This window comes from Chamaea fasciata, unplaced genomic scaffold, assembly GCF_029207755.1.
Source record: "Chamaea fasciata isolate MVZ Bird 193981 ecotype frontalis unplaced genomic scaffold, bChaFas1.0.hap1 SCAF_9, whole genome shotgun sequence".
NCBI lineage: Eukaryota > Metazoa > Chordata > Aves > Passeriformes > Sylviidae > Chamaea > Chamaea fasciata.
In genome coordinates this window covers 5,648,642-5,673,741 of record NW_027094094.1, presented here as the reverse complement: position 1 = coordinate 5,673,741, position 25,100 = coordinate 5,648,642, and the positions used below count along the sequence as shown (strand labels likewise).

Below are 25,100 nucleotides of genomic sequence, written 5' to 3'. Positions count from 1 at the left end.
AGAGGGTGGACCAGGCTCTGCTCCGTGGTGTCCAGCAGTAGCATGTCGCCGGTAGGGACACGAAAGAACCACACTCACTCCGATTGAGAGGTGAGCAGAGAAAGAGGAAGTTTATTATGATTTGGGGTTTAAATAGGATTTGGAGTTTGATCAAGGATTGGAGGACAAGAGGAACACCTTTCCGACCCCAGTGGTCAGTTCAGCAGTCCATCACAGACTGGTATGCGAAAACAATCTACTTGTTTATGTTACGTTTGTGAGAGACTCCACTAGAAATATGTAAACATCATCAGAAGGCTTGAAGAATCAGGGCGACAGTAGGACAAGAGGCAACAGGCAGCAACACACGGAATTCCACCTGTATACAAGAACTTGTGTATTGTGCAGTGATCCCGCACTGGGACACTGCCCAGGCGGGTCTGGACTCTCCCTCACGGGAGATGTCCAAGAGCCGCCTGGACACGCTCCTGAATGCCGTGCTCTGCGCACCTGCTTCAGCACGGCGGTGGCACCGGCTGAGCTCCAATGGCCGCTTCCAGCCTGAACTATCCAGGATTCTGTGATGCAGACAACAAAAAAGGCGTTTTTCCCAGGCCGGAGAGCAGGCGGGCGACTCCCAGAAGGGAAACCCGCAGGGAGCGCTCAGTAAATGGCGGGGGGGCGGAGCGGGGCCGGGCGGGCGGAGCGGGGCCGGGCGGGCGGAGCGGGGCCGGGCGGGCGGAGCGGGGCCGGGCGGGCGGAGCGGGGCCGGGCGGGCGGAGCGGGGCCGTGAGGGCGGAGCGGGGCCGGGCGGGCGGAGCGGGGCCGTGAGGGCGGAGCGGGGCCGGGCGGGCGGAGCGGGGCCGGGCGGGCGGAGCGGGGCCGTGAGGGCGGAGCGGGGCCGTGAGGGCGGAGCGCGGCCGTGAGGACCGGGCGGGGCCGTGAGGGCCGGGCGGGCGGAGCGGGGCCGTGAGGGCGGAGCGGGGCCGTGAGGGCGGAGCGCGGCCGTGAGGACCGGGCGGGGCCGTGAGGGCCGGGCGGGCGGAGCGGGGCCGTGAGGGCGGAGCGGGGCCGTGAGGGCGGAGCGCGGCCGTGAGGACCGGGCGGGGCCGTGAGGGCCGGGCGGGCGGAGCGCGGCCGTGAGGGCGGAGCGGGGCCGTGAGGGCGGAGCGGGGCCGTGAGGGCGGAGCGGGGCCGTGAGGGCGGAGCGGGGCCGTGAGGGCGGAGCGGGGCCGGGCGGGCGGAGCGGGGCCGTGAGGGTGGAGCGGGGCCGGGCGGGCGGAAGGCGGCGGAGCGAAGATGGCAGAGCCGGAGGCGCAGCTGCTGCGGGCCGTGGGGCTGATCGGTGAGGGCCGGGGGAGCCGGGCCGGGGCGGAACCGGGGCCCGGGGCGGTACCGGGGCCCGCCGCGCTGGGGCCGCGGGCCCGGGCGGTGCCGGCTGTGCCGGCTGTGCCTGTTGCGGAGCTGAGCCGTGCACAAACTCGGCCGAAGTGTCTGAAATTCGCGGCTTCCGAGGTCTGCGTTGCGAAATCAGAAATAGAGACAATCATAAATAAGCTGGTCCCGGTGCTTGGTCCTCAATGCCGTGCTCATGTTGAATGTGCATTCAAACTTGGTGCTTCTCTGACCTCGTGAAGCAGATCAAGAATAGAAATGTATTAATATTTAAAAAATAAAACCTATATCTGAATTCCTGCCTTAAGGCTTAAACCGTAGTGACACAACTGGACGTCTAGGGTCAGGGTAAGGTGGAATTTTAATCTGATTCCAGGCAACAAACCTGATTAACCCATCAATTTACTTCCTTGCTGCTGTTTGGCATTCTCACAGTGAACATCTTTCCACCATAGAAAAAGACACCAACGGAGATGCTTTGTGGGTTTGGTGTTATCCGTCCGTCACAGCTGAGCTGAGGACTCTGTTGCTGCGAAAGTGCTGCCTTACAGATGAAAACAAAGTGCTCCATACGTTTGTGTTTGGCCAGTATAAAAGGTCTTGGTTCTACATCACAACGGTAGAAGTTCAAGATTCTCCAGCCTTGAAAAAGGTATGCCTTGGCAGGGTTTTTCAGTGGGATGCAGGGAGGGCTTCTGCAGAGCTTCCTCTGTGGGTTAAGCAGTGTTTGCCCATGGAGAGAAGGGTGAGGAAGAGAAGGGATTCAAGGTGCTGTGTGCTCACAGGTGCAGCTCTGTCCAGGTGTCCAGCCAGTCTGCTTTTCATTTGTCACCCAGACATGGAATTGCAGAATGATTGAGATAGTCATTACACAATTCTTCATGTTAACATACAAATGCTATTTCATGCTGCTGTTTCTAGTTAATTTGCATTTTGAGTTCAGCATTTTGTTCTCTCTAAGAAGTTTGTTTCATGGTGTCCAGAATCTTGTTCCTATAGAACCTGCTGCCTTTTTTCCCCAAAGAATTGAGTTATGTAGGTACTTTCTTTTCCACTGCACTGATTACTGGAAGACGGCAAATACAGTTGTATTACAGTTGTAATCTTCTATTTTTCCCTGTTACGAAAATCACTAAACTGATGGTTAAGTCTGTTCAATTTTCATGTTTCATGCTGTGTTGTTAAGTAGAAAGATAATGTGGTAGTTTTGTATGCCCAGGGCAGAATGTGGCTTGCCTTTCCTCGCTCCAAGTTTGTATTTCCTATGAGGTAAAATAAAATTAAATGTCACAGTGCTGTCTTCAACAGTTGCAGTGGGAGATGCTATTTCAGGAGGGCACGTGAGCCTGGTCATTGTCTGCAGACTTTCAGTCTTGTCCTGTCCTAGCCCACAATCATTTGATTGAGGAAGTTACAGTAGTTCTGTTTGTGGGCCTGCTATGTATTTTTTCCTGTCTCTTTCTAAATATGTTGATGCTGTCTGCCTCCACAGCCTCCTTTGGCAACAAATTCTGGAAGTTTCCTCCCTGCTATGAGGAAAGAAAAGTGCCTTTTTGTTTCTTAATAACCTCATGAGATTAGAGGAAAGCAACTCTTGTGTGTAGGTTAAGCAAAAGATAGTCTGTGCTACAGCTGAGTCACAGCAGAAGTCCTCTCTCTGTCCAGGCCATTCCTGCAGTTAGGAACTTGGAACTTTGACAGTAAAGTGACCAAGACTGTTAATGTGGGGTCATTAACTGAGCTTTGTGTGTTTCTGTGCCTGTGTCATGTGCAGGTGACCCACTTCTCCATTGTCCTGACGGCCAAAGACTTCAACCCAGAGAAATATGCAGCCTTCACCAGGATCCTCTGCAGGTCTGTATAATAGCTGGCTCAGGTACTGCCCTGTGCATGCTTAGATGTTGCCAAAGCAAAAGGCTGAATTCATTGTGTTGCATTTGTTCAAACAAATTGCTGGAAACTCAGTCCTACCAGTGAAGTCAGATGATAAAAATCCTGATCTGAGCTTGTGTTATTCAGAAAGTGTTGGGTGAATGTCAGATGTTCATTGGGTTTTAATGTGTGTGTTCTCCAGACACACATCACCACCACTCTCCTACTCATTTTCTCTGACAATGTATTTTTAAAAAGTGTAAATGTTTGGGAAGATGTCAGTGCTGGACTTAAAGGTCACCACATGTATGGTGAATGACTTGCATCCCTCCACAACATCTTTGTAAATGCTGCTTGCAGCTCCTCTGAGCTAGTCACAGCACCCAGGGATGTTTTTGCTTTTTCTTATAGGAAAGTGAGAGCCCTCTTCCAACCAAAAAACCTCTTCTCATTTCATTGTCCTGTTTACTCACTTCCCTTCATGTCCCCATTCTCATGCTCTCTCTCTGCTTTTTATTTTGCTTTCCTTCAGTTTCTGAATTAGTTCAGTCCCAGTTCTTGATACCAAGAGTATTCCCTGAGATTTTGCAGCTAATTGGATGCAATCATGAGGTTATTGTGCTTTTGGGACTTACTATATATAATGTAGAATTGGGAATGCCTTCAGGCTTACCAGTTCTGCAGGGTACTGACAAACTGAGATCTGTTCTTTTCTGGTGATACATGAAATACTTAGATTCTCTGTGGATCACATTTCTGCTGACTTACCAGCTAATATTTCCCCTCAAATCTAGGATGGATTCTTCTAAGTATGTTAATAATTGAGTTTCAAATGTGATGTAGCTTTGTGCTGTAGCTGACATGGAAAATGTGTAGTTGACAACTTCAGTGCTATTCCTGAAATATCTTAACCTGTAAAATAGGTTACAGTGTCTCTCTGCTTCCTGGAAGACAGCTGACAGTGCATGGGTTTTCTCAGTGTGTGCTTCTTCTGTGTCATTTTGGGTTTTTAATGAGCATGTTTATATTTTTCTTTCATCATTTAGAAAAAGAGTAGAGAAGAATGGCAAAAAACACTTGGATAAAAAATTAAAAGCTACCTTGTCATAGTCTGCCTGTAATAACAGGAGTTGCTGTGGTAGGTGCTTTTTCTATAAGCAGACACCTTCCAAGCCTGCAAAGAATCCTTTGTCTGGACATCTGCCTACACCTTTGGGGTGTGTTTCTACCTTAGTCCATGTTGGTTCATTCATAGAATAGAAAGCTGAAATAAAAATACAGGGTTATTTTAAATTCTAAAAGACAGACATGTTTGTGTGCATGTTGGAAGACTTCTAGTTTAGTATTTCAAACCTCAACCAGGTGTCCAGAATAGGTATTTTTGCCAGAAATATTGCTATTGGTGATACTGATGTTTAATTTTTTATTTTTCACATATATATATATTGGTGCACTGGTTGCAGTTAAAATACCAGACTCTCTTCTTTTCACACAGAATCTACTTGAAGCATGGAAGTCCAGTTAAAATGATGGAGAGTTACATTGCAGTCCTTACAAAGGGCATCTGCCAAAGTGAAGAAAATGGATCCTTCCTCAGCAAGGACTTTGATGCTCGGAAGGCTTACCTTGCTGGCTCCATCAAAGGTTATTCTCTGCCACAGTCTCATTTCTTTCTAACAGCCTGAAATGCAATCTTGTTTTCATGTATGCTGCAAGTAAACTGTGCTGACACTGTCACCTGAGCTGTTACTATTAAGCTTCTTCAAAAACATGATAATATCAGCATATGTATCTTCTGTAAAATAATTTTCCCTCTTTTCTAGATATAGTGTCTCAGTTTGGAATGGAAACAGTTATTTTATATACTGCACTGATGTTAAAGAAGAGAATTGTAGTGTACCATCCTAGAATAGAAGCTATCCAGGAATTTACCAGGTACTTAATCATTCCTTCCTTCCCACTCACCCACCCCCAGAAGTCCAACAGATTTTGAACCTTCATTGAGAAAAAAGCCTGTATTTTAAGGAAAAAAAAACCAAACCCTATCTTAAACCTGTTTATAGAAATTCTGCTGAATCCCTCTTAAGGTTTAGCTGTATGTTGCTCAACTCAGAATAATTTCATGGTGGAATGAGTGATAAACTCTGCTTGCACTGACAGTAGAAATCTCTACTGTTCAAATATATATAGATGTATGTACGTATATACCCCCCAAATGAAACCTAGCGATAATTGTTCTTTTTCATGGTATGCAGTTTTTACTGTGAAGCTTTAGTTAGTGTAAGTAAAAATCTATTGTGTCTCAAGTTGCACCCTAATCTCCTTAGGACTTTACCAGCTTTAGTGTGGCATCGACAAGACTGGTCAATTCTTCATTCATACGTGCATCTAAATGAGGAGGAACTGGAAGCCTTAAAAGCCTGCACAGGTAGTGATAATTTATTAATCAAAAATACCAGGAAAATTCAATTTCAGCTTCTGTTGCTGCCAAGTTTTGCACCAGGGAACTTTGGAGAGAAAAAAACTGGTTATTTTGCAATTAATGATACTGATCAAAGTTAAACATCATTTTCTTTGGAAAAAGCAGATCAACTAAACAAGTATGTGGGAAGATAATTAGTTAATCTGGTGGCTTTGGGTGGATCATAGCCTATCCTTAATCACAGATGCAAAGCAGCCTTAAGACTTTTTTGATGCTTTGAAGGGATTGAAAGTTTTCCTGTTGGAGAGAAGCAGCTCACTTAGATAAGCTACATTTTTTTTCCCAGCTTCTACACATCACTAGTAATGGAATGGGTTTTGTTTTTTTTTTTTATTGCTAACTCTGAAGTCCCAGACTTCTCTTTTGTTGTCAGTGAAGTCTGAGGCTCCTAAGCACGGGTAAACTTTACCTGTAGGAGTTTGGTCTGTGTTTTCACAGTGCTTAATGCATAACCCAGGAACAGGCCCTTGCTTTATGCAGAGGTTACTGTGACACATCATGTGGCCATTAAGAGGCTTCTTTATACAGAATATGAGCAAGGAGACTGCTCACCTTCAACATTTCTACAGCTCACTAAGCATCTTCCATGGAGAAAAACTGCTCCAAAACTGCTCATCTGACATGCTATAAATAAGAAAATTTGCTGGGTGTATTCCTCTGTTCCAGTCTAATACTGACTTCGTGACAAGAGGCTCCAGAGTGGAGATTTTTGTAATGAGAAAGTTGCAAATGAGTAATTTTAGTGGGAAGGTAGGAAGAGAGTTTAGAATTTCAGATTGAGAACTTGGTGATATTGCTGTAGTGGTAGCAGTTAATCCCTGCTCATGGCAGTTTGAGAAGTCGACTTTTAAGCTCTTTGGAAATGAAGCATCTGCTGAACACTTGTTGAATGACTGATAATATCAAGAGAGCAACCTCTTGGGTCAGTGGGTATTGTGTCAGATAGAAGAGACTTTAGGACTGTGATTTTTGGTTTTATTTATGAAGATCCTAATCTTGCTCAATTCCCTGCTCTAGGTTACATCGCTGGATTTACAGACTCTGAAGTGAGCAGTAGATCAGACCTCTATGATGTGTATGTGAATTTGGCAGACAGTGAGATTACAGTTTCACCTGTAGTAAAAGGTTGGTTGCTGTTTATATTTTGGATTTAGAAGCAGTTTAGTCCAGGGTTGACAGTAATTGCTCAACCTTGCTGTAGGTCAAACAATCTTGATCCTTCTTCCTTCCACGTTTTGAAAAGTCAATATGTAAGTTTCTGTCTTCATTTTATTGCCACCCTGGGAGACTGCTTAAAGTTGGAATTTGGAAAGATGTGCTTTGTTTTCTAACAAATGCACAGTTGAGATTTCATAACATCCATGTTAGACATGGAAGAGACTTTCAGCATGAGTTTTTAGTAAAACGTGGCACTGAATACTTGAAGACTGGGGGTTATTTGGAAGAAAACATTATAATTTGCTGATCATCTTGCATCTCCTTATCACTGCTTTGGGCCACTTCAGAGGTACTGGCTGTTGATAAAAGGTTATTGCCTTTATCAACAGATTTCAAATGGCAGTTATGAGAAGATTCCTCAGTTTGGTGTGTTATTCATATGTATTTCTACATACCACAAAGAAGGTGATTTTATGTGTGGTGTTTTGTTTGTTTCTTACATAGAGGCAATGACAATGGGAAAACTTCACAAAGAAATTGGACAACTAATTGTTCAATCTGCAGAAGATCCAGATAAATCAGACAGCCAAGTTATTAAGGTTAATATTTTATTTTTAAATCAATTAACTTCTATTGCTAAATCTTGGGAGAAGGAGGGAGTAGGAGGAAGAGTGTAACTGGGAATCAGTCAGTCTCTTCTACCTTCTGCCTTATTACAAATAAGTTTTTTTATTCTTCATGCAGGTTTTTAAGGACAACTTACTTAGTTGGGTAACTACATTGCTGAAGAAAGTTCAGAGATTCTATTGATTGAATGACTAGTTTCTCAGTTTTATTCCACAAGGCATGGATTTTGCTCAATGCTTTATCAATAGGATTGGCAATACCTTGAAAAGGTTCTGCTAAATGTGGCTTCTGAGCTATAAAACCTGATTTTTATGATGATGGCATTTTATCACTCCCTCTTCCATCTAATATTAGACATGTCACAACTGAGTGACTTAGTCACAGAGCTCAGTAAGGTCAGGAGAGGAGTGGTTGTGCTTCCTTTATCCAATATGGCACAAGAGCAGGCTGAAGAACTGTTACAGGATTGCCTTGAAATAAATAGGGGGTTTTATTTTAAATGAACTATTTATTTATAATTATTTCCTTTTTTTTTGTTCTGTATTGATTGGTTTTTATTGGAAGCGTATGTGAAAACCTTTTAATACCTAATACTATATTTATGATGGCTTGTTTTTCTGTTCCTTAAGGACATTTCTCTGAAGACAAAAGAAATCTTGGCTACTTTAGCCTCACTTACTGAAGTTTCTGATGGCAATGAAAAACCAACCCTTAACACTGAGGCCCTGAAACAAAAGCGATTTCCTCCAGCCACAGAAAACTTCCTTTTTCATTTAGCAGCAGCTGAACAAATGCTCAAAATCTGATTTTGATGCACTGCAGTGTTATGGACCAATCCTGAAAAAGCTGTCTCTGCCATCCAGATAGGTATACCTGGTATTTTATATAAAAGAACTCAAGGTATGAGTCAATGTCCTAGTTACCGTGATGTAATGCAGAATACTGGAGCTTGACTGGGAACATATGGAGACATATTTGGGAACATTCCTGGTGTCATTACCTCCCCCCAACTCTAACTGTGTACCCATGGCTCCTGTATTTCACACCACAAAGTGATGAGTGGATGTACAAGTAGCACAGGCCAGTGTGTCCAGGCTGTGGCAGACATCAGTGTAAGTGGCTGTTTGTCCTGCACATTCCAGAGGCTGGACAGCTCTGACTTGTCTGCGTGGGGTCTGGAACACGGCTGCAGCACACGGGCTGTGAACCCAGCACAGCTGATCTCTGTACAGGGACACCCTGAACGTGCAGCTGCTCTGAGTGCTCCTTCTGGGCTTTCAGGGATGTCAGCCTGTCAGGTGCTGCTCTTGCTCTGGACTGCCTGACACCTGGAAATCCCAAATAAGTGGACAAGTTCTCTCTTTCTACTTGAAAGTGTCTAGGTGTGAATAAAGGATGTCTGGGAAAATCTGATGTGGTAGCCTTAGTGTGAAAAGGAGGGGATATTTTGAAGCTCAGGTGTGAGTTGAACACCTCTTTTGGACTCCTGCCTTTGAGGTTTTTTCCCCCTTTCACTCCATCCCACGTCTCTGATGGAGGGATAAGATACAGGATTACTGTGCTTGAGGTGGGGCTTCCTCAGGGGGTCGTGGACAAGGGCTGCCTTACAGCTGCAGTCATTTAAGAAGTTGTTGGGGCTCTCAGCTGAGAAGAGACCTGGCCATTCATTCCTGATCCACGTGAGACTAAGTCAGATGAGTCAAAGCCTTATGCACCAGGAATGCTCAAATGGCCACAGGTGGAGCAGCAGCTTCTTCAGTGATTGGAGCTGTGACACAGGTACTGTCTGATAGTGCTTTGTGTAAATTAAATCTAGATGGAAACTTCTGAAGTCATAGTGAATACTGGGAAAGAGCTTAGAGAAAATTAAAATTTGCCTTCTTGTTTGGTTGCACAGCCATAACTGAAGAGTGGTGGTTTTTTGTTGGGGTTTTTTTTTTTTTTTACTGAGCAGCCTGAAACTAACTGCTTTACAATCTTCTGAGAAGAGTTTAGAGTCTGTAAGGAAATGCTCTGAGCCAAACAATCTGTATTTGTTCAGAAATGTCCACAACAAATCAGTCAATTCTGCAGTAGCACTTTGTTATAAGAAAAAATAACCTTTTTCCTGGCCTTTGTACAGATATGCTGTAGCATGTGGTTTTACATAGAGATTTTATACTTATGATTAAAACTTTAGTAACCAATATTTATATTGTTAAATAATTGGATGTTTGCTATTCTGAAACTGGTAAGAGCTCATCAATAACTATGTGCAAGCAATATTGGTTGGAAAAAGAGTTGTCCTTTTGCTATGTATGATACCTTAAGGAAATCTATTTTAGAATGTGATTAAGGAATGTGGCACCTGTGTATACAGTGGGTGGTTATTACAGTCAGGAAATGAAAGTGCTTCAGAACAATCCCCTATTTTCAGGGGTGTAAAATTGTGCATTAAACACTTAGTCTGAAGTTGAAATTCTGAACACTGTAGCATGTAAATTTATTTAACTTCTGAGAAAAATACTGCAACTGCCTTTGTTTACCTGTAAGTGCTCTACAGCTTCTTTCCCCATTTGCCCGTTAATGGTTTTTGTTAATGGTTCTTTAATATTGCTGCTTCTCTTTCGGGACCTATAACACAGTTGGATTAGAAGAACTGCAAAGCTGTGCTGAAAATTCTATTCAGGACCTACTTTAAAGTCCACTGAAATGGAATTCTTTCACCAAGGAAAACCTGAATCTGCTTCAGCCAGCTGTCTTAACATCACAGTGTAACTGAGAAGAAATCCCCACCATTTCTAATTAACAAACTGCCTTAAGGCATCTCTAGAGACACCCACACAAAGCAGAGGAACTCAATTGTAAACTAAACCTTGAATGCCTGTTTTGATTTCTGTTCTGGAAATGTTTCAGTTGAAAATCTCAGTGTTGTATAAGATCTCTTGACATTTGTGCAACACGGATGAAATACAACTTTGCACTTAAGGAACTGGACTCATAGCATGCATATGCCTATTAAAAAATTCCTGAACAGCCTACCCTTTAATTTATGTAAATTTATTCTTGAATAGTTGTGACCATGGAGTCATAGGCCTTAGCTCTTAGTTTTGCAATACTGGGATTGAGCTATGGTTTGGTCTTTAGGTTGGAAATGTTCAAACACTTCCATCATTGCTGACTTTATCATCAGCACTGTACAAGATTTATTGGCCTCCCTCAGCTTCAGTGCATTCAAAGGATTGTCTTAATGTTCCTGCATTTTCTTAATGACTTTTGACACTGTTTCTTTTCAAAAATGTTTAAAATAAAATAGAAAAAAATGCAAGGTCAGGACAGGAAAATAATTCTACTTACTTCTCACTTCCCTTTCCCCAGGATGCACACAAGCACACTGTGGGTGCAGTTGCTCTTTACCAGTCAGATGACATCCTTTCTTCCTCCTAGAAGCAAAGGCCATTTAAAATGGAATTTTTATTCATACCTTTTTCATCTTACTACCTTTGTTCTTGGAGAAATACAAAATGGTGAATGGTTTTCACCATAACATTTTCACTACATTTGCAGAAATTGGAAGGCAAAGAGTGAACAGGGCAGAGGCTTGCAAAGGGGAGCAGGATAAACACTCAGTTCCTGCAGTTGGGATTTTGCTGAGTAAATGGGGTTACTTGCTTTACTGCTTTCATCCCTGGGGTTTTAGTTCCTGGTATGAGCTGCCCTGCCCTGTTTCCCCTGCAGGCAAATGTGTGAAGGGGGAATGTTCAGTGGAGAGCAGTGTAATGCTTTGTAACCTGGAAAAACCTGACATGGGATATCTGACAGAATCCATCTTAAACATCCTGGCTGCTTCTGCCAGGCTTTAGCCTCTGACTGCTCCTGAAATGGGTACGGAGGGTTTGGTGTGTGGTGTGTCAGTTGAAGCAGCTCCATTTCTAGATAGAAAATAAGCCATAAAGCTCAGTGTGGGGAGTTCCCAGCTGCCTCACAGTGCCTTACACACTTCCCTGGCAGCTGCCTGGCTGCACTCTGAGTCAGAGCATCTCTGGTCAGGTGAACTCATTCCTTGGAGCTGCTGAGTGATGTGGGATGGGAGGAGACTCCAAAGCCTGGGCAGCAGCTCCTTCCTGAGGGCCGCTGGTCTTTGCTGTCTGATAGGGAAGGAGCTGCAGTGCAAGACTCCCTCCCTGCCTTCATCCTTCCCTCCTCCACCCCTGGCATGTGGGGAAAAAGGAAGAGCAGCGTGGCTGTGTTACAGGCCTGGGGGTAAAGCAGGGGCACAGCTCCAGCTGTGATACTTTGATCTCAGCATTTCTTAGCATGGGAGTGGCTGATTTTTTTTTAAGCTACATTAAAGGGGCCTGAAAGCCTCACTGGATTTTCCCACATTTCAAGATGACAAGCTGAGTGGGTGAGGCACAGCATCTTGTGCTGTGCTAAGACTTCTGTTTCCCTTGAAGCTGAAAGCTTCCATCTGTTGTCATTCACCACAACTTAAACTGGTTCCACCACTAATGCACTGTCACTTAACTCAAGGGCCAGCTAAGGCAGGAGACAGACTTGCCTTGGGCTGGTGTGTTGTTCATCTATTCCACATTACAAAGGGGAAGGCTTCCTCTTCCCAAGTCCCTCAAACATGATGCTTTGCTGCTTGTCCCTGTCTTGTTCCCTGGCTTGTACCTCTGGACTACCAGGTGTCTGGTCCTGGCAGTTCTCATCTCGGGCTGGTTTCAAGGCTGAGGATGGCCAGGGCCTTTTCAGCAACTTATTTTCCCTGATTGAGGAAGCAGCTGAATCAGCCAGGCTGACAATTTAAATGGCAGGCACCTGCCCTCCTCTTCTGGAAAATTCTGGTTAGGGCAATAGAAACATTTATGAGAATGGGGGAAAGAAGGATTTAATAATCCTGAGGGAGCTGAGTTTAATATGGCAAATTTCAACTCCAGTATTCAGTAAGGAGCTGGTGGAGTTTGAGAAGGGGCAGCTGTAATAACAGACACTATTACCAGACCTATTCCAGAAGCCTTACTCATGGAGTTGTAATGACATCAATTCGCTTAAAACTTCCAAGTGTGCTGCCAGTGAATTTATAGCTTGTCTAGTTACCATGACGATCCCAAGTCCACCAATATATTCTATTCGTTGGCTTTGCACTACTCTTAGGTTTTGGGTTATCTTCCTTGCTCCCACTGTGGTTCATGTAACTAGCATTTACTTCAGCCATTCTTAAATTACGTTTAAAAAAGGAGTGGGGAGAGCTGCAGGTCTTCACTGTTTACAGGGAGTGGAATCAGACCCCTCCCTCATTTGCTTTTGGTATGTAACTGAAATAGGAATAGAGAAACATAGTTTAGATAATTTAACTGCAAGATGTTATCTGTGCCTCTGCTATTAAAGGTTTGGAAGGAGACAAACACTTCACCCAGAGAGGCAGGCTGAGGCTTAAGCCTGTTCCACCTGACCCTGTGGTGGAATCATGGAATGGTTTGGGTTGGAAGTGACCCTAAAGATCATCCAGTTCTAACCTCCTGCCATCTGCTTTGGCTCAGCAGACCCTTTGGTTTGACACAGTCCTTCACCCTGATGAGATTTTACCATGTACTGAAGAACATCACCCACAGAGGCTGAGTGACCCTGCAGAGTTCAGTAGGTGTAAACAATCCTTTACCTTTTAAAATTCACTACAGTCCTCCAGTGGAGTAGTGCAAATTGCCAGTTACAGACAGTATCCACGTGGTCTTCCTGGAACAGCTTTACAGCATGTTTCCCTCCAGTTCCAGGTCCTGAGGATGTGCTGCTGCTCGTCTTTCCTTTCCTCTTCCCTTGTCTGACCTTCCCCTCCAGTAAGTTGTTAGAGGAAGGCTCAGAAAAGGCAGAACTCAAACAAGAAATTAAAGTCAACCCCCAACTTCCTGCTTTTGTTCAGAGCCAAAAGCACACCAGGAATCTCTTCTTGCAAGAGCCCAGGCCTGCTATTCTTCCTTACTTTGCTCTGTGCTGCTCTCTTCCTGTAGGATGGATTTGATTTGGCATCCATTGTTTTCCACTGTGAAAAGAAATCCAATCCTCCAGCAATAGGAGAGCAGTGACCTGTGTACTGTGCCCTAAGAAGTTAAATTATGGTACGCTTTGGAGGCTGCACTTGTGATAATCACTTTCACATAAATAATTTTATGTTATTTAGTGCATTTCCATCCTTGTCCCACAGCCTTAGAAGCACCTCACATTACTACAGACAGGGGTTGCAAGAGAGGTGGCTCAAAAATCAGAGTCACAATCACAGGGTCTCCTGTAAGCTCTTTCTGCAGCTCTTCCCAGACACCTGAGGGTTCCTGAATAATTTTAAAGGATCAGCAAAACATATCACCTTGCTGATCAGCATACCAAAACGATGCCACATCAAAAGACTTTTCTTTCTTTAGACAAACATGGCCAACCTGCAAAAGTGGAATTCCTTGTTGTCCACCACAAGGTCAGAAAGACATTGGGATCTCCTCATGGCTTCAGTGTAAAAAATAAGTTCTAAAGCTGAAGGGCCATCAGGCCTCACAACTCCTTCAAGGATATTTAGAAAGCCAGGAATTAATTTGCAGTGAAGTTTGACACCCATTTCCTGAACACTTTTTAAACAACTAAATTAAACCAATATTCTATTGCCATCAGGGTTGCTTTGTGTAATATCACTTCAAGGGCTGCCACACTCACATCTCATCCTCACAATGAGCATTGCTACATCACTGAAAACATCAAAGTGTTCTGAGAAGAACCAGCTGGACTTTACCCACAGGAGAACTGATGTCAAAGCCTTCACCAGCTGGGTTCCTGGAAAGAAGCACACCAAAAATTGCAGCAGCAGAACAAACTTATACACTCAACAGTCCTTTAATTAAGAAATCAATCACCTGAGGAAGCACAGAACACAGGTTGTGACAAAGGCTGTGTTACAGTGCTTTTCTAGTACTTTTCAGCAGCAGGTTAGGTGTGTTTATGTGCCTCCAGGCTGGGGCTGGCAAAGCCACGTTGCCAAATTCTGCCTCTTTACAGCCCACACCGTCGTACACCAGATCTGGCACCTTTGCCACCACAATTCAGTCACAAATGCCAGTGGTGCACTCAGAATTCACTTGGATCAGAGCAGACATTTATATATGAAAGCCAGGCTCTAAATTCCCCTGTTGTAGAAGAACTCTGTTTCTTCTGTAGATGACAGAATTTCTGGTTCAAGGTCTGCTCGCTTTATCTGCAATGTAGGAAAAAAGGGAATCAGCACCACCACAGCCTGGGAAGTGGATGTTAAGTCCTTGTTACTGCATTGCACTTTGCACAAATTCAAGTACTGCATTCAGCATTTGGGATTTGAGGCTCTTTGTTTATTTGGGGATTTGAGGGATTTTTTGTTGCTGTTTTGGGGCTTTTTTTTTTTTCCTCCAAAATTTTCTACGTGTGCACACATACGGGAAGAAATACTCATTATTTTAAAATAGTGACATTATCTCTGTTCACTATAGAATCACAGAATCATTTAAGTGTGAAAAGACCTTTAGGATCACCAAATCCAGCTGTAAATATATTTGGGTGACACACAGGAGAACTTCTGCTGTGGGCTGAGCCATTGGGAAGCCCAAAGGGCATCAACCAGCCCTAATCTCAGTACATAATTTGTCAAAAGTCCCCTCATTTATATTTGCTTCATTGTCATAAGAGATTAAGAAATCTGAAAAAAACCCAAAAGCTAAAATGCCAGAGAGTTTAGGCAAATAAAAGAAGCCACTGAAAATTGCAAGAGCCCAGTCTGTGATTTGCTAAGAATATTCACAGAGAAGAAACAAATGCAGAAAAGCTCCTCTCTCATTTGGCTTTCTCCAAAGCCCAAGGTTCAAGAGCTACATCCTCCATTTAAAACCTGCCAGGAAGCCACTCTTTCCCAGGGAACAGATTACACTTCCCAGTTTAGCAAGGCAGGGTGAAGAGATGTCACATGTGAGCAGGTTTACCTCTCCAGTGAGCTCATGCTGACATTGCATGAGAGAAAAAATTCTCATCTACCCCTTTGCTTTCTCCTGCAGGACTGAATGCAGTGCTGGAAGAGCCTTGGCTTAAATCTTCAACATACTTCTCCTGACCTTGCTTGCTTCAGACTGTTGTGAAAGTCTGATAAATCTACGTTGAAAAGTGTAAATATAAACACACAATGCAACTCAGACCTCCAAAGTCCTGTGAGCCTCTGCCTGTACATGGCTCCTCACAAGGAGCCTCTCTGCTGCCCCATTTTAGATGTACCACATTAATCCTGTTGACTATTTTATATGTGGCCTTCAGACTGCTGGCCATAGCTCTGAAAGGCTTATTTAATGTCACAATAATCCTAAATCAATTCCTGTGAAAGGACTTACCTCCCCACACTGTGGGAACATACTGAATGAGACTGGCAGCATCCCTGCTAGGACTGACATGACCACAAACATCTTCACTGGACCCAAAGCACGAGGGTTTTTAACCAATCTTGCTCTGTCCAAGACATTGAAAAAAGTATGTGAGTACATTGAAAAATAACCTGACAGTGGCACAAAGAGCATTAGCTACTATTTTACTGGTTGAAATTGCACTGAAATTAGTAACAATCTAGGCTTATAACCATAGGATGTTTCTTTAATCTAGGCTTATAACCTAAAGATGTTTCCTTACTTCACTTCCTATGTTCTTAGTCTTAACTTCCTGTGCTTTCCCTTTGTTTTGTGCTTGCCTGCAGCATTTTCCAAGCTTAGACTGTCAAGATTAAGGAAAAAAGTAACAAAAGGAGAGAAAGTACATTAGTGCTTTAAAGTGTCTCAGCTCCTTGATTAAGATTTTTCTTGCATTACCCTCTTCCCTTACACATTTAGATCCTGTGGGCAGCCCTATTTTGCCTTGTGCAAAAATGTATTACTTGACATATATATTTAAAATTTTATTTTACATTTGCATTTGTCTTCTGACAACAGGAGTTCCTTAAGCTGATAAGGAATCAATTTAGGCAACACCAAATTACCTGACAGAGATGATCCCTACCTGTACTATTTACATGACAAAAGATCATGACCAAAAGCTCAGGGCAGGCTAAGAATCCTCTCAGAAAGCATACAATGTATTCTTCTTAGGATACAGGGATTTAAAATGTTGAAAAGCAAGAACACGTTTTACAACAGGTAGAAAACTATTTGGAAGTTGGGATTCAGTTAGTTGCAAATTCAAGTGCCATGTTACCTCTTCAAAAATACAAATAACCTCATTCACTTAATGATCTCAAAGAACCACCGCAGCAACTTCCCACATCATCACTTCCAGCAAGGCAAACCATACTGCAAACCCCAGAAAAACCCTGGCCAATGGTACCAGCCAGACTGAAAAGCAGAATACCACTGCCCAGGCACCCCCAGCCCCCTGCAGTGCCTCTCACCTCTGCACACAGTACATGAGCACTTCTGGCAGGAAGAAGGTTGTCCCAAACAAGACTGCTCTGGACAATGCCGTTTCCATAACAGCCTTCAGGGGGAGAGCAAAACAAGTGTTGTCAAAAGAGTGCTCTGGGCAGCTTCAAACACTGCCTGCTTCCCTGAGTGCTTTTGTGTCTTACACTCTGGAGTTTAAAGCAACAGGTTAATGAGGGGTAATGACACCTATTAGAGGAATCAATTCTTAAATGGAAACTAAGACGCAAATACTCTGCTTATGACTGAGAAATTCCTTAAAAGGAAGGTGAAAACTACTGAGGAGTTTTCCTGCCATGATAATAATTTTGCTAAGACTTGCCTTTTAAAGTTGTGCTGAACTTCATACAATAGGTTACACCTACCGGGCATCCTAACTAGCCTGTGTTAAATCTGAAGTTCTCTCTCCAGCTCTCCCCAAATCCTTATGCTCATGCAGTTGTTTCCACAGTACAGGGCTTTTCCCTGAGGTGTCCCATCAGAAGATCCAAGAGTCTTATCTCCTTCTGGAGGTGACCAGGGAAAACAGAAATATCTGTGACAGTGTCCCTGGTCCTCAGCATATTGGTCTGGGGGAGTCAGGCAACCCTTGATGACACAAAAGTTGTGGAACCTGGTTCCAGAGACCTAATCCAAGCCTGCCCAAAGATTCAGCACCTGATGTGGGATTCCTTATTCAATAGATCAACCCTATCTACTCTCAGCATCACATTCTGCTCTTAGCAGGGAATGAAAGGCAAGTCAAAAAAGTCCTCCATCCCCTCACCTACCTTCTCACCAGCCTTCTTAGACACTCCTATAACATTGCCATTCCTGTCCATCACTTCTATTCCATTATCAAATTCCGGGCTTCTCACCATGGCCACAGTAAATGCACTGGTCAAACCTGCAGAGTTAAAGGGGATTTTGCTTTAACAGATCCATAAGGACTGCCTCAATAGTAACATTCATAATGATGTGCATTTTGCATTTCCAGTTCAACAGTTCACAACTGAATAACCTGACAGCTTAAAAAGACACCACCCCATGAAAATCTACTTGGGATCTGAATCTTTGTTTCAGAAGCTTGAGAGAGACTGCAAGGCTTCAATCCTAAAAGGTGCTTTGTCATTATGGATTCAGAGCTTTAAAATCATTTCCATCCAGCTCACACGGTGAGTACTTTGTCTTAAGAGAAAGTGGAGGGATTTCTGTTGTGGTTAGGTTTTAATCCTGCTCAGCACAAAATCCAGCACAGGAGACAAAATCCTGAAAGGAAGAGGGTTTCAGAAAAGGATGTATCCTGCATTGAAAGGAAGAGCATAAACTCGCAAACTGACCTTGCTTGAAAAAAGAGATTGCTGTTTTTATTAGGTTTTGGTAGGGCTATTTAATAAAGACATCAGTGTACCAGAGGACACTTTGCAAATGCTGGACTAACATTAATCAATTACCCTCAGGCTTTTCTCCACATTTAAGGAAATGGAAGCACATTTAACACCTGCTTCAAAGGAAACAAGTCAGAAACCTCTAATGTAAGACCTCAGAAAGATCTGAGTAGGCATCTCACATAACCTGAAACAGAAGAGATGATGCTTTTTAATTTTATCAATTTTCCCCTAAAAAAGGCCAAACATTTCCATAATGGCAACAGAAACACAACTAATGACATTAAACAGTTAAACTTGTCCTGGTCCAACTTCACCGTGGCAGTAAAGCTGTTGCAGTAATGAACTGAGTCCCACTATCCCTGCAAGATTAATAACACCCTGCTGGAACAAGTCTCTGCGCTCTCAGAGCAATGTCGCACTCTGGTGTCACAGATGTGCCACACCAGGTCATGTCAGTGCCACTGCTCCTGCCCTCCTCATCTGTCCTGGTGCTTTCAGGTATGTGTACAAAGGTCACTCTGCAGCTCTGAAACTAAAACCAGCCAGAATCCAATGAGGTCAGGGACACTGCACAGTGAGAGCTGTCTCCCACAGAAAAGAGGGGGCCAGCAAAGGCAGCCAGAGGAGAAACAGTGAGACCACACCTGTGCATGCAAAAGCAAGAACACTCTACAGTCAGAGAGGCAAATGCCCCTCAGGGCAGCTGCACGATGCACAGCTTGTTTCTACTCACCAAACAGAGCAGCAGGGAGCAGTTTTCTGACGACAAGTTGCATTAATGAGCTCTTCAATGCATAACGATTCGCAAAGGTGAGAGGGAGAGCCTAAGGCATGGAGAGGACACAGGCACCTTCCATTAAAAAAATGTGCTGCATTTCAGTGTAACAGGAAAACAAATCTGTGACTTAGCGCATTGTTACCATCTATGAAAATAAACAAATGCCTTGGTTTAACATTCTGACAAAATATATGACTTCTCTAGTTAATGAAGGTGTTTGTAATCACTCTTTCAGATAAGAGTAGAAAGCATGATTAAAAAAAGCATTCAATGTTATTATGTAGAGGACAGCAGCAGTGTGAATACAAAAATAGAAAAAAGAAAATAATTACCTCTGACTAATATTCCTTGGACAATCATCCAACTGCATTTTGTCACACACTCCTCTCTCCCCCAAACAGGAAATCTGGTTTACTTCTGTATTTTTCCTGATTCTCTGCAGTTTCAGTCCAATTCTATATTCCCATAATACACTTGCAGGAAGTTTCATTTAGGAATAAACGGCCAGGACACCAGCTGGCCCTCAGAGACTCTCCTGAAGGACAAAGGGAAGCACTTCCATGATGACCCACGGGCAGGGCTGCCTCCCCAGATTTCTGTAAGCCCTGAGCAATCCTGGCCAGCTGTTTTGCCCTGCAGTAGGCAGAGGTGAAACTCTCTCTAACAGACGCAAGAACAATCATATTTTTCTGCCAGAAGCTTATGAAAATCACTGCTTTTTGTGAGGAGAGTGAGGAGAGGCATTACAGAGACGTCTACACTTGTGATGAGTGTCATGATGATACCTGAGCTCATTCTGATGTAGCAAACTCCAGAAACCACAAATTCCTATTCGAGCAGAGAGCACAGGGTCAGCTCCCTTCTGGACGACTAATCTCCCTGCATCTAGTGCAGTGTTTTCACGGCTATGTGTTCCTGGGATTTGAGCAAACACTGTCCAGTACTGATGCTTGCAGATCTCACCACTTGTTTGGAGTTAGATCTCTCCCACAGCACCACATCAAAAATCAGCTACAACACCCCAGTGGCTCACTCTGTGTTTGTAAACACTGGCCAGTTCCTCTCACTACCTGTTTGCTAAGCTTGCAAAACAATAAAGAAAATGACACAAGAAGAAGCATCAGGGGATGCCAAGCAAAATAATGGCAGACAGATGATCAGAAAATATTCTTACTCTGAACAGTTCTGTGCCAAGACATCAGAGTACAGCACCAGAACAAGTCTTGAAGGATATCTGGCTACTCCTGCTCAGGAGAGCTTGTTAGGAAAGCAATCATTGAGCAAGTACTTACACCAATACAGGCTGCATAGGAAATGGCTCCCAAGCCAAGCAACATCTGCTTTTGCTGAAGTGAGTATTCCTAAGGACAGAAAAAACCACACTGTGTAAGTACATTGTAAAACACCTGCAAATCAAGTTCAAAATCACATCTGCACAATTAAGATGATTACAAAAATAAAAATCAACACTCACTTCAGCCTTTGGGGTGCCATTCCCATTAACCAGAGTGAATGCTGTGGTGTATGCGTGAAACAGAAACTGCAGAAACAAGAGATGGTACGGAAGATTGAATTCAGGATTGAGACTAGAAGACCTTTAAAAGCAGAAAGAGAGAGGAAATTACCTGTGAAAGAAAAGCACGTCTTGGCTGGTGCTGAACAGATGAAACGATGACCTAAGAGGAAAAATACACAAAAAAAATGAGGTTTGAAGAGTGTAGAGGTTTTTGGTGCAGGAGAACTGCTGAAGAACCACTGGCAGCAGTGCCAAAGGCTCCAGCCAGTGCCCAAAGCCATCAGCCTTGGTTCTAGGCTACCACATTCTCTTGTTACAGAGGTGACATGCTCATTTTTCTACTCAACAAAAAGCACACAGACATGTATAAAACACAGGCACACAGTGGTAAAACATTATGTGCAAGAATATTGCAGCAAGATGCTTTCTTACCCAAAAGAAAAATGCATTTGTGCCTGTGAAGCTTAAATAGATGCAAATAAAATAACTAAGGTAACAAAAGTCTAATTAAAGAAATGATTGAGAAAGGGTCAGATTGGTTTTGCTGGGGATATGAATACTAATTTAGATGTAACTGATCTAAGATCAAAGATTTCAGGAGTTAATTCCCAGCTTCTTCTCAAGTCCAGACAGTGAATAAAAACTTCAGCTCTAATAAACCACAACTTTTCTTGAGGTTTCAAGCTCAAGGTGTGGAGCACTTTCAAAAAACAGAGTCAATCAACAAAAGAATACTGAAAATACTGAATAAGAGGAAGGCTGAGAATCTCCAAAGCCTCAGAGAAGGGTTTTTAATTTAATTTAAAGTGGATCAACCATCTTTATTATTAATGCCAGCACTGACTCTAACCACATCTGTTAAGCTGTAAATATCAAAAAGAAGTATTTCTACTGATTTTATTACTGCTATTAATGAATTTAACAGCCATCAAGACTTTCACTGTACTTTCTAGCAGTGCCGTGTAAGTTCATGCTGTTATGTCTGTGTGGAATGACATTTCCATGGGCACTCATAGGCCAAGCCCAAACCATCTAAAGGAATAAATATGCAAATAATTACAGCTACAAATTTTATGAACAAAAATGGTGCCATTTTTGAGCCCAGTAACATGAGTTTATTTTTATTTCCTTGGTAATTTACTGACAACACCATTTCTTACTCGCAAATGCACCATCCACATAAGAAAAAAATCGTATTCTGGGTCTGAGACACAGAACACAGGGCTCCAACTCCTTCCCACTGCAGTTCCAGATTTTTGAGGCTGAACAGACCAACCCTAGGCCTTGCTCTCATTGCTGAGTGATCTCACCTTGCATCAGGAAGCTGTCCTTCACACATGAACAGTCCCTTGGAATGCTGCTGGAGAAGGGTAAACTAACAGCTTTGGACTTCCAGGGAGATTCTTTAAGGGCTCCATTTCCAGGTTTACTGTCTTTCAAACGGCTGGTGCTGAAGCTACAGTAAAGCCCCAAAACTTCTATTCCCTCCCTCCAATCCCTGGCCATGGAAAATGGAAGCCTTGCTGGATGCACACTGGCATCTGTCATGATTACTCACCAAGGGAAGAGTTATGGGCATGAAAGCTAAAAAGAAAGAAAACTTTATTTCAGTAAAAATAATGTCTGTGAGGGCAGATGGAGGGTATGGAGCAGAAAATCCCCCTAACTTCCCCTGTCTATTTCCATCTCCAAATAAAACACTGCCCACAAACCCCAGCAACAGCATTAACTTCAACCCTAAGCTTTATCTCTCACTCCTTGCTCAGGAAGCCACAATCCCTGCTCAGACCTCACAGCCAAAAGGAGCCCTCATGAAATCCACTCACCAGGGCTGCTTGGAAACCAAATGACTGAACACAAGTTCAGCTTTCTGTTCAAAAAGAGAGGTAAAACAAAAGCTGCCACAGTTGTGAGTGGTCACAGGAGATGAGGAGTAAATAGCCTCAGTATGGTTATATCTGATTAACAACCTGTGCTGCCTAAACAACACCCCAAGCACACTTGATCTGTCACCAGAAAGTAAATTCATCCAGCAGCCACAGCCATCAAGGGAAAAACTTAAATTATAGCAGACAGTTAAATGTGGAGGCATTTGGGAACTCATTCTGCAGCAACAAGAAGCAGAGACTAATCAGAGTGTTTCCATCTAGATGAGAAGATTGTCCTGGGGAGAAATTCCTCCACTGGACCGTAGGAATAAATAAATAAATCTTCAACACATATAACAATGCAAATCGAAGAAGAGTCTGCTTGCTTCTCTGTATGGAGAAGAGTGTCACTGTGGTATCACAGCAGCTCTTTACCATGAGCTATCCCCCGATGCTTCAGTCACACACATAAAATTTCACTTCAGGGAACCTACCTGGAGGTCTAAGCAAAACAGGAATTATCTTGTCTGTATCAGGATGTACACTGGACTTAAAAAGAAAAAAAAAAAAGGCAAATCAGAACATCTTTGCCATACTTGAATAAGGAGAAAAAAAATCATCTAAATATTTTGTAAACTTACCAGACTTAGCAAGAAGGCTTGTTTGGTCTACAACAGTTGGAAAATTAGGTTAGCAATTAAATTTCAGAAGATGCTGGGTAAAATCTCCTTTTAAAATTTATTCTATGTCTTTTTCTAATCACTTCCTTTTATACGAAGAGTTTATACTTATATATCCCTTTAATTGTATTTTCCCCTAAAATTTCTCTCCATATACTCCCTGTTGAATATTAAGCACTCACATCCCATGGGCTGCGTAACAGCACCAAAGCACACACTAAGGCAGAACAGAAGGTTAATTTTAAAAGTTTAAACCAGTAGGTATTTTAAAACATAAACCAACAACTAAATATGGCTAAACACTTATGTTAAGACTTTAACTGCAGTCCAAAATACCTGATTATTCTGTGTGGGCCCACTTAGGGTCTTCTCATCGGTTTGTATTAATAATCTGGTTCTTTTTATTTCATTCTGTATTTGAGGAAAAAAAACCAAACAAACAACCAAAACAAACAAAAACCTCTCAGATTTCAATATTCTGAGTGCAATATATCAGCTATAAAAAAAATCAAATACAAATCTAGAAGCTAACGATGCACCTGAGCAGTTAAAGCAAGAACACAGCTAGACACAATGAATTCACAATCACAGAAATTTTTAAACTGTTGGGATAATTCAGCTGCTGGCACAGCACCGCGGTCTGAGCAGGGCTGCTGAGATGGTTGTGCCTAGAAAACGTCCCTCGGTTTATGCAATCAGAGAGAGAAGTGCATGCACGTGTATTTCCGCTCATGGCCGAATTGTGGAACGCTTCGGGTTGGAAGGGACCTTAAAGCCCACCCAGTGCCACCCTCTGCCAGGGGCAGGGACACCTTTTATTATGCCAGGGTGCTCCAAGCCCCATCCAAGATCCCCGGCCTTGGACACTTCCAGGGATCCAGGGGCAGCCACAGCTTCCCTGGGCACCCTGTGCCAGGGCCTGCCCGCCCGCAGAGGGAAGAATTTCTCTCTGCTGTATCACCTGAACCTCCTCTCTGTCAGCTTAAAGCCATTCCCCCGTGTCCCATCACTCCGTGCCCTTGTCCAAAGCAGCTCCCCGGCTCCCGTGCAGCCCCTTTAGGCACGGGAACATTACATTCACTGCTACACTGCTCGTGTATTTCCTTTTCCTCACAGCCCCGCAGTGACCCCGTCTCAAGCCCGGCAAAGCCACACTCCTGAGGCCGCCCGCTCATCTCCACCCTGCCCGCGCCGCACTCACCGAGGACTTGAGGAGCAGCAGCGGATCCAAGGCGTCCGCCCAGAGGAGAAACCTCTGGAAGAAAGACTGAAGGAGACACGAGGCGTTATTTCGGAGCTCCCCTAAGCACGACCCTTGCCCACGCCCCCGCAGCCCGCACCTGCCCCTCGGCCCTCCAGAAGCGCAGGTTGGCGTCCATGGCGCCGGAAGCGCGGGGGGCCCGGTGCGCTGCCGCACGCTCCGCCCGGGCACGGAGCCGCCGCGCCGGGGCCCCGCTGCGGGCAGCGCATCGCCCCCACGGCCTTTTCCTTTTCCGGAGGCTTCCCCCGGGAAGGCAGGCTCTCATGGCCTCTCCCCTGCCCAGCGGCTTCCCCTGGGATGGCAGAGCCGAGGAGCCGGGCTGCGGGGAAACCCCCGCGTCCTCCGCTGGACGGCGGAGGGAGGAGAAAGCCAGGTGAAGGTCGGGGTGTCGCTGCCCCGCAGGCACAAACACTCGAGGGGCGTTGGGAACAATTCCACGGTTAAATAACCGGGTTTATTTGGAACAATTCCACCGTTGAATACCAGATTTATTGGGAACAATTCCACCTTTACAACCAGATTCCACGGTTACATTTCGCCAAACACCGAGACTGAAAAGATCTGCACGCAGCGGAACCTGGAGCATCAGCAGGCACAGCACCACTTCAGTCTCATTTTTTAATCCTTTCTTACACTGGAGCATTGATCCCCAGTATAAAGCTAACTTAGGA

The 25,100-nt window shown here is 44.0% G+C and overlaps 2 protein-coding genes across 2 annotated transcripts; one reads left to right on the top strand and one right to left on the bottom strand.

Annotated features, from left to right (window-relative positions):
* The first annotated feature begins 1,248 nt into the window (after positions 1–1,248).
* DENND10 (DENN domain containing 10) lies at positions 1,249–10,533 on the top strand. Its single transcript, XM_066190838.1, has 9 exons — positions 1,249–1,324; positions 1,830–2,026; positions 3,149–3,228; positions 4,742–4,890; positions 5,070–5,181; positions 5,574–5,674; positions 6,746–6,853; positions 7,391–7,485; positions 8,143–10,533. Exons 1-9 carry the CDS (start codon positions 1,279–1,281, stop codon positions 8,317–8,319), a joined length of 1,065 nt encoding a protein of 354 aa, XP_066046935.1. The 5' UTR covers positions 1,249–1,278; the 3' UTR covers positions 8,320–10,533.
* Positions 10,534–14,352: 3,819 nt separating this feature from the next.
* SFXN4 (sideroflexin 4) lies at positions 14,353–24,580 on the bottom strand. The gene is made up of 14 exons (XM_066190837.1): positions 24,509–24,580; positions 24,370–24,435; positions 23,505–23,579; positions 23,130–23,156; positions 22,983–23,037; positions 22,179–22,204; positions 20,730–20,780; positions 20,579–20,644; positions 20,397–20,465; positions 19,060–19,150; positions 17,727–17,842; positions 16,926–17,011; positions 15,883–15,997; positions 14,353–14,729 (listed from the first exon to the last, which is right to left on the bottom strand). Exons 1-14 carry the CDS (start codon positions 24,545–24,547, stop codon positions 14,652–14,654), a joined length of 960 nt encoding a protein of 319 aa, XP_066046934.1. The 5' UTR covers positions 24,548–24,580; the 3' UTR covers positions 14,353–14,651.
* Between the last annotated feature and the right edge of the window lie 520 nt (positions 24,581–25,100).

What these genes read in the sequence shown, in the direction of transcription:
- DENND10 (XM_066190838.1), top strand. Translation starts at nt 1,279, where the DNA reads ATGGCAGAGCCGGAGGCGCAGCTGCTGCGGGCCGTGGGGCTGATCG. An exon ending in GCGGGCCGTGGGGCTGATCG is followed by an intron (nt 1,325 to 1,829) that starts GTGAGGGCCGGG and finishes TTTCCACCATAG; the next exon opens with AAAAAGACACCAACGGAGAT. An exon ending in GCTATCCAGGAATTTACCAG is followed by an intron (nt 5,182 to 5,573) that starts GTACTTAATCAT and finishes TAATCTCCTTAG; the next exon opens with GACTTTACCAGCTTTAGTGT.
- SFXN4 (XM_066190837.1), bottom strand. Translation starts at nt 24,547, where the DNA reads ATGGACGCCAACCTGCGCTTCTGGAGGGCCGAGGGGCAG. An exon ending in TGTTTTGCTTAGACCTCCAG is followed by an intron (nt 22,205 to 22,982) that starts GTAGGTTCCCTG and finishes CTTTCTTTTTAG; the next exon opens with CTTTCATGCCCATAACTCTT. An exon ending in CTAAGAAGGCTGGTGAGAAG is followed by an intron (nt 17,012 to 17,726) that starts GTAGGTGAGGGG and finishes CTCCCCCTGAAG; the next exon opens with GCTGTTATGGAAACGGCATT.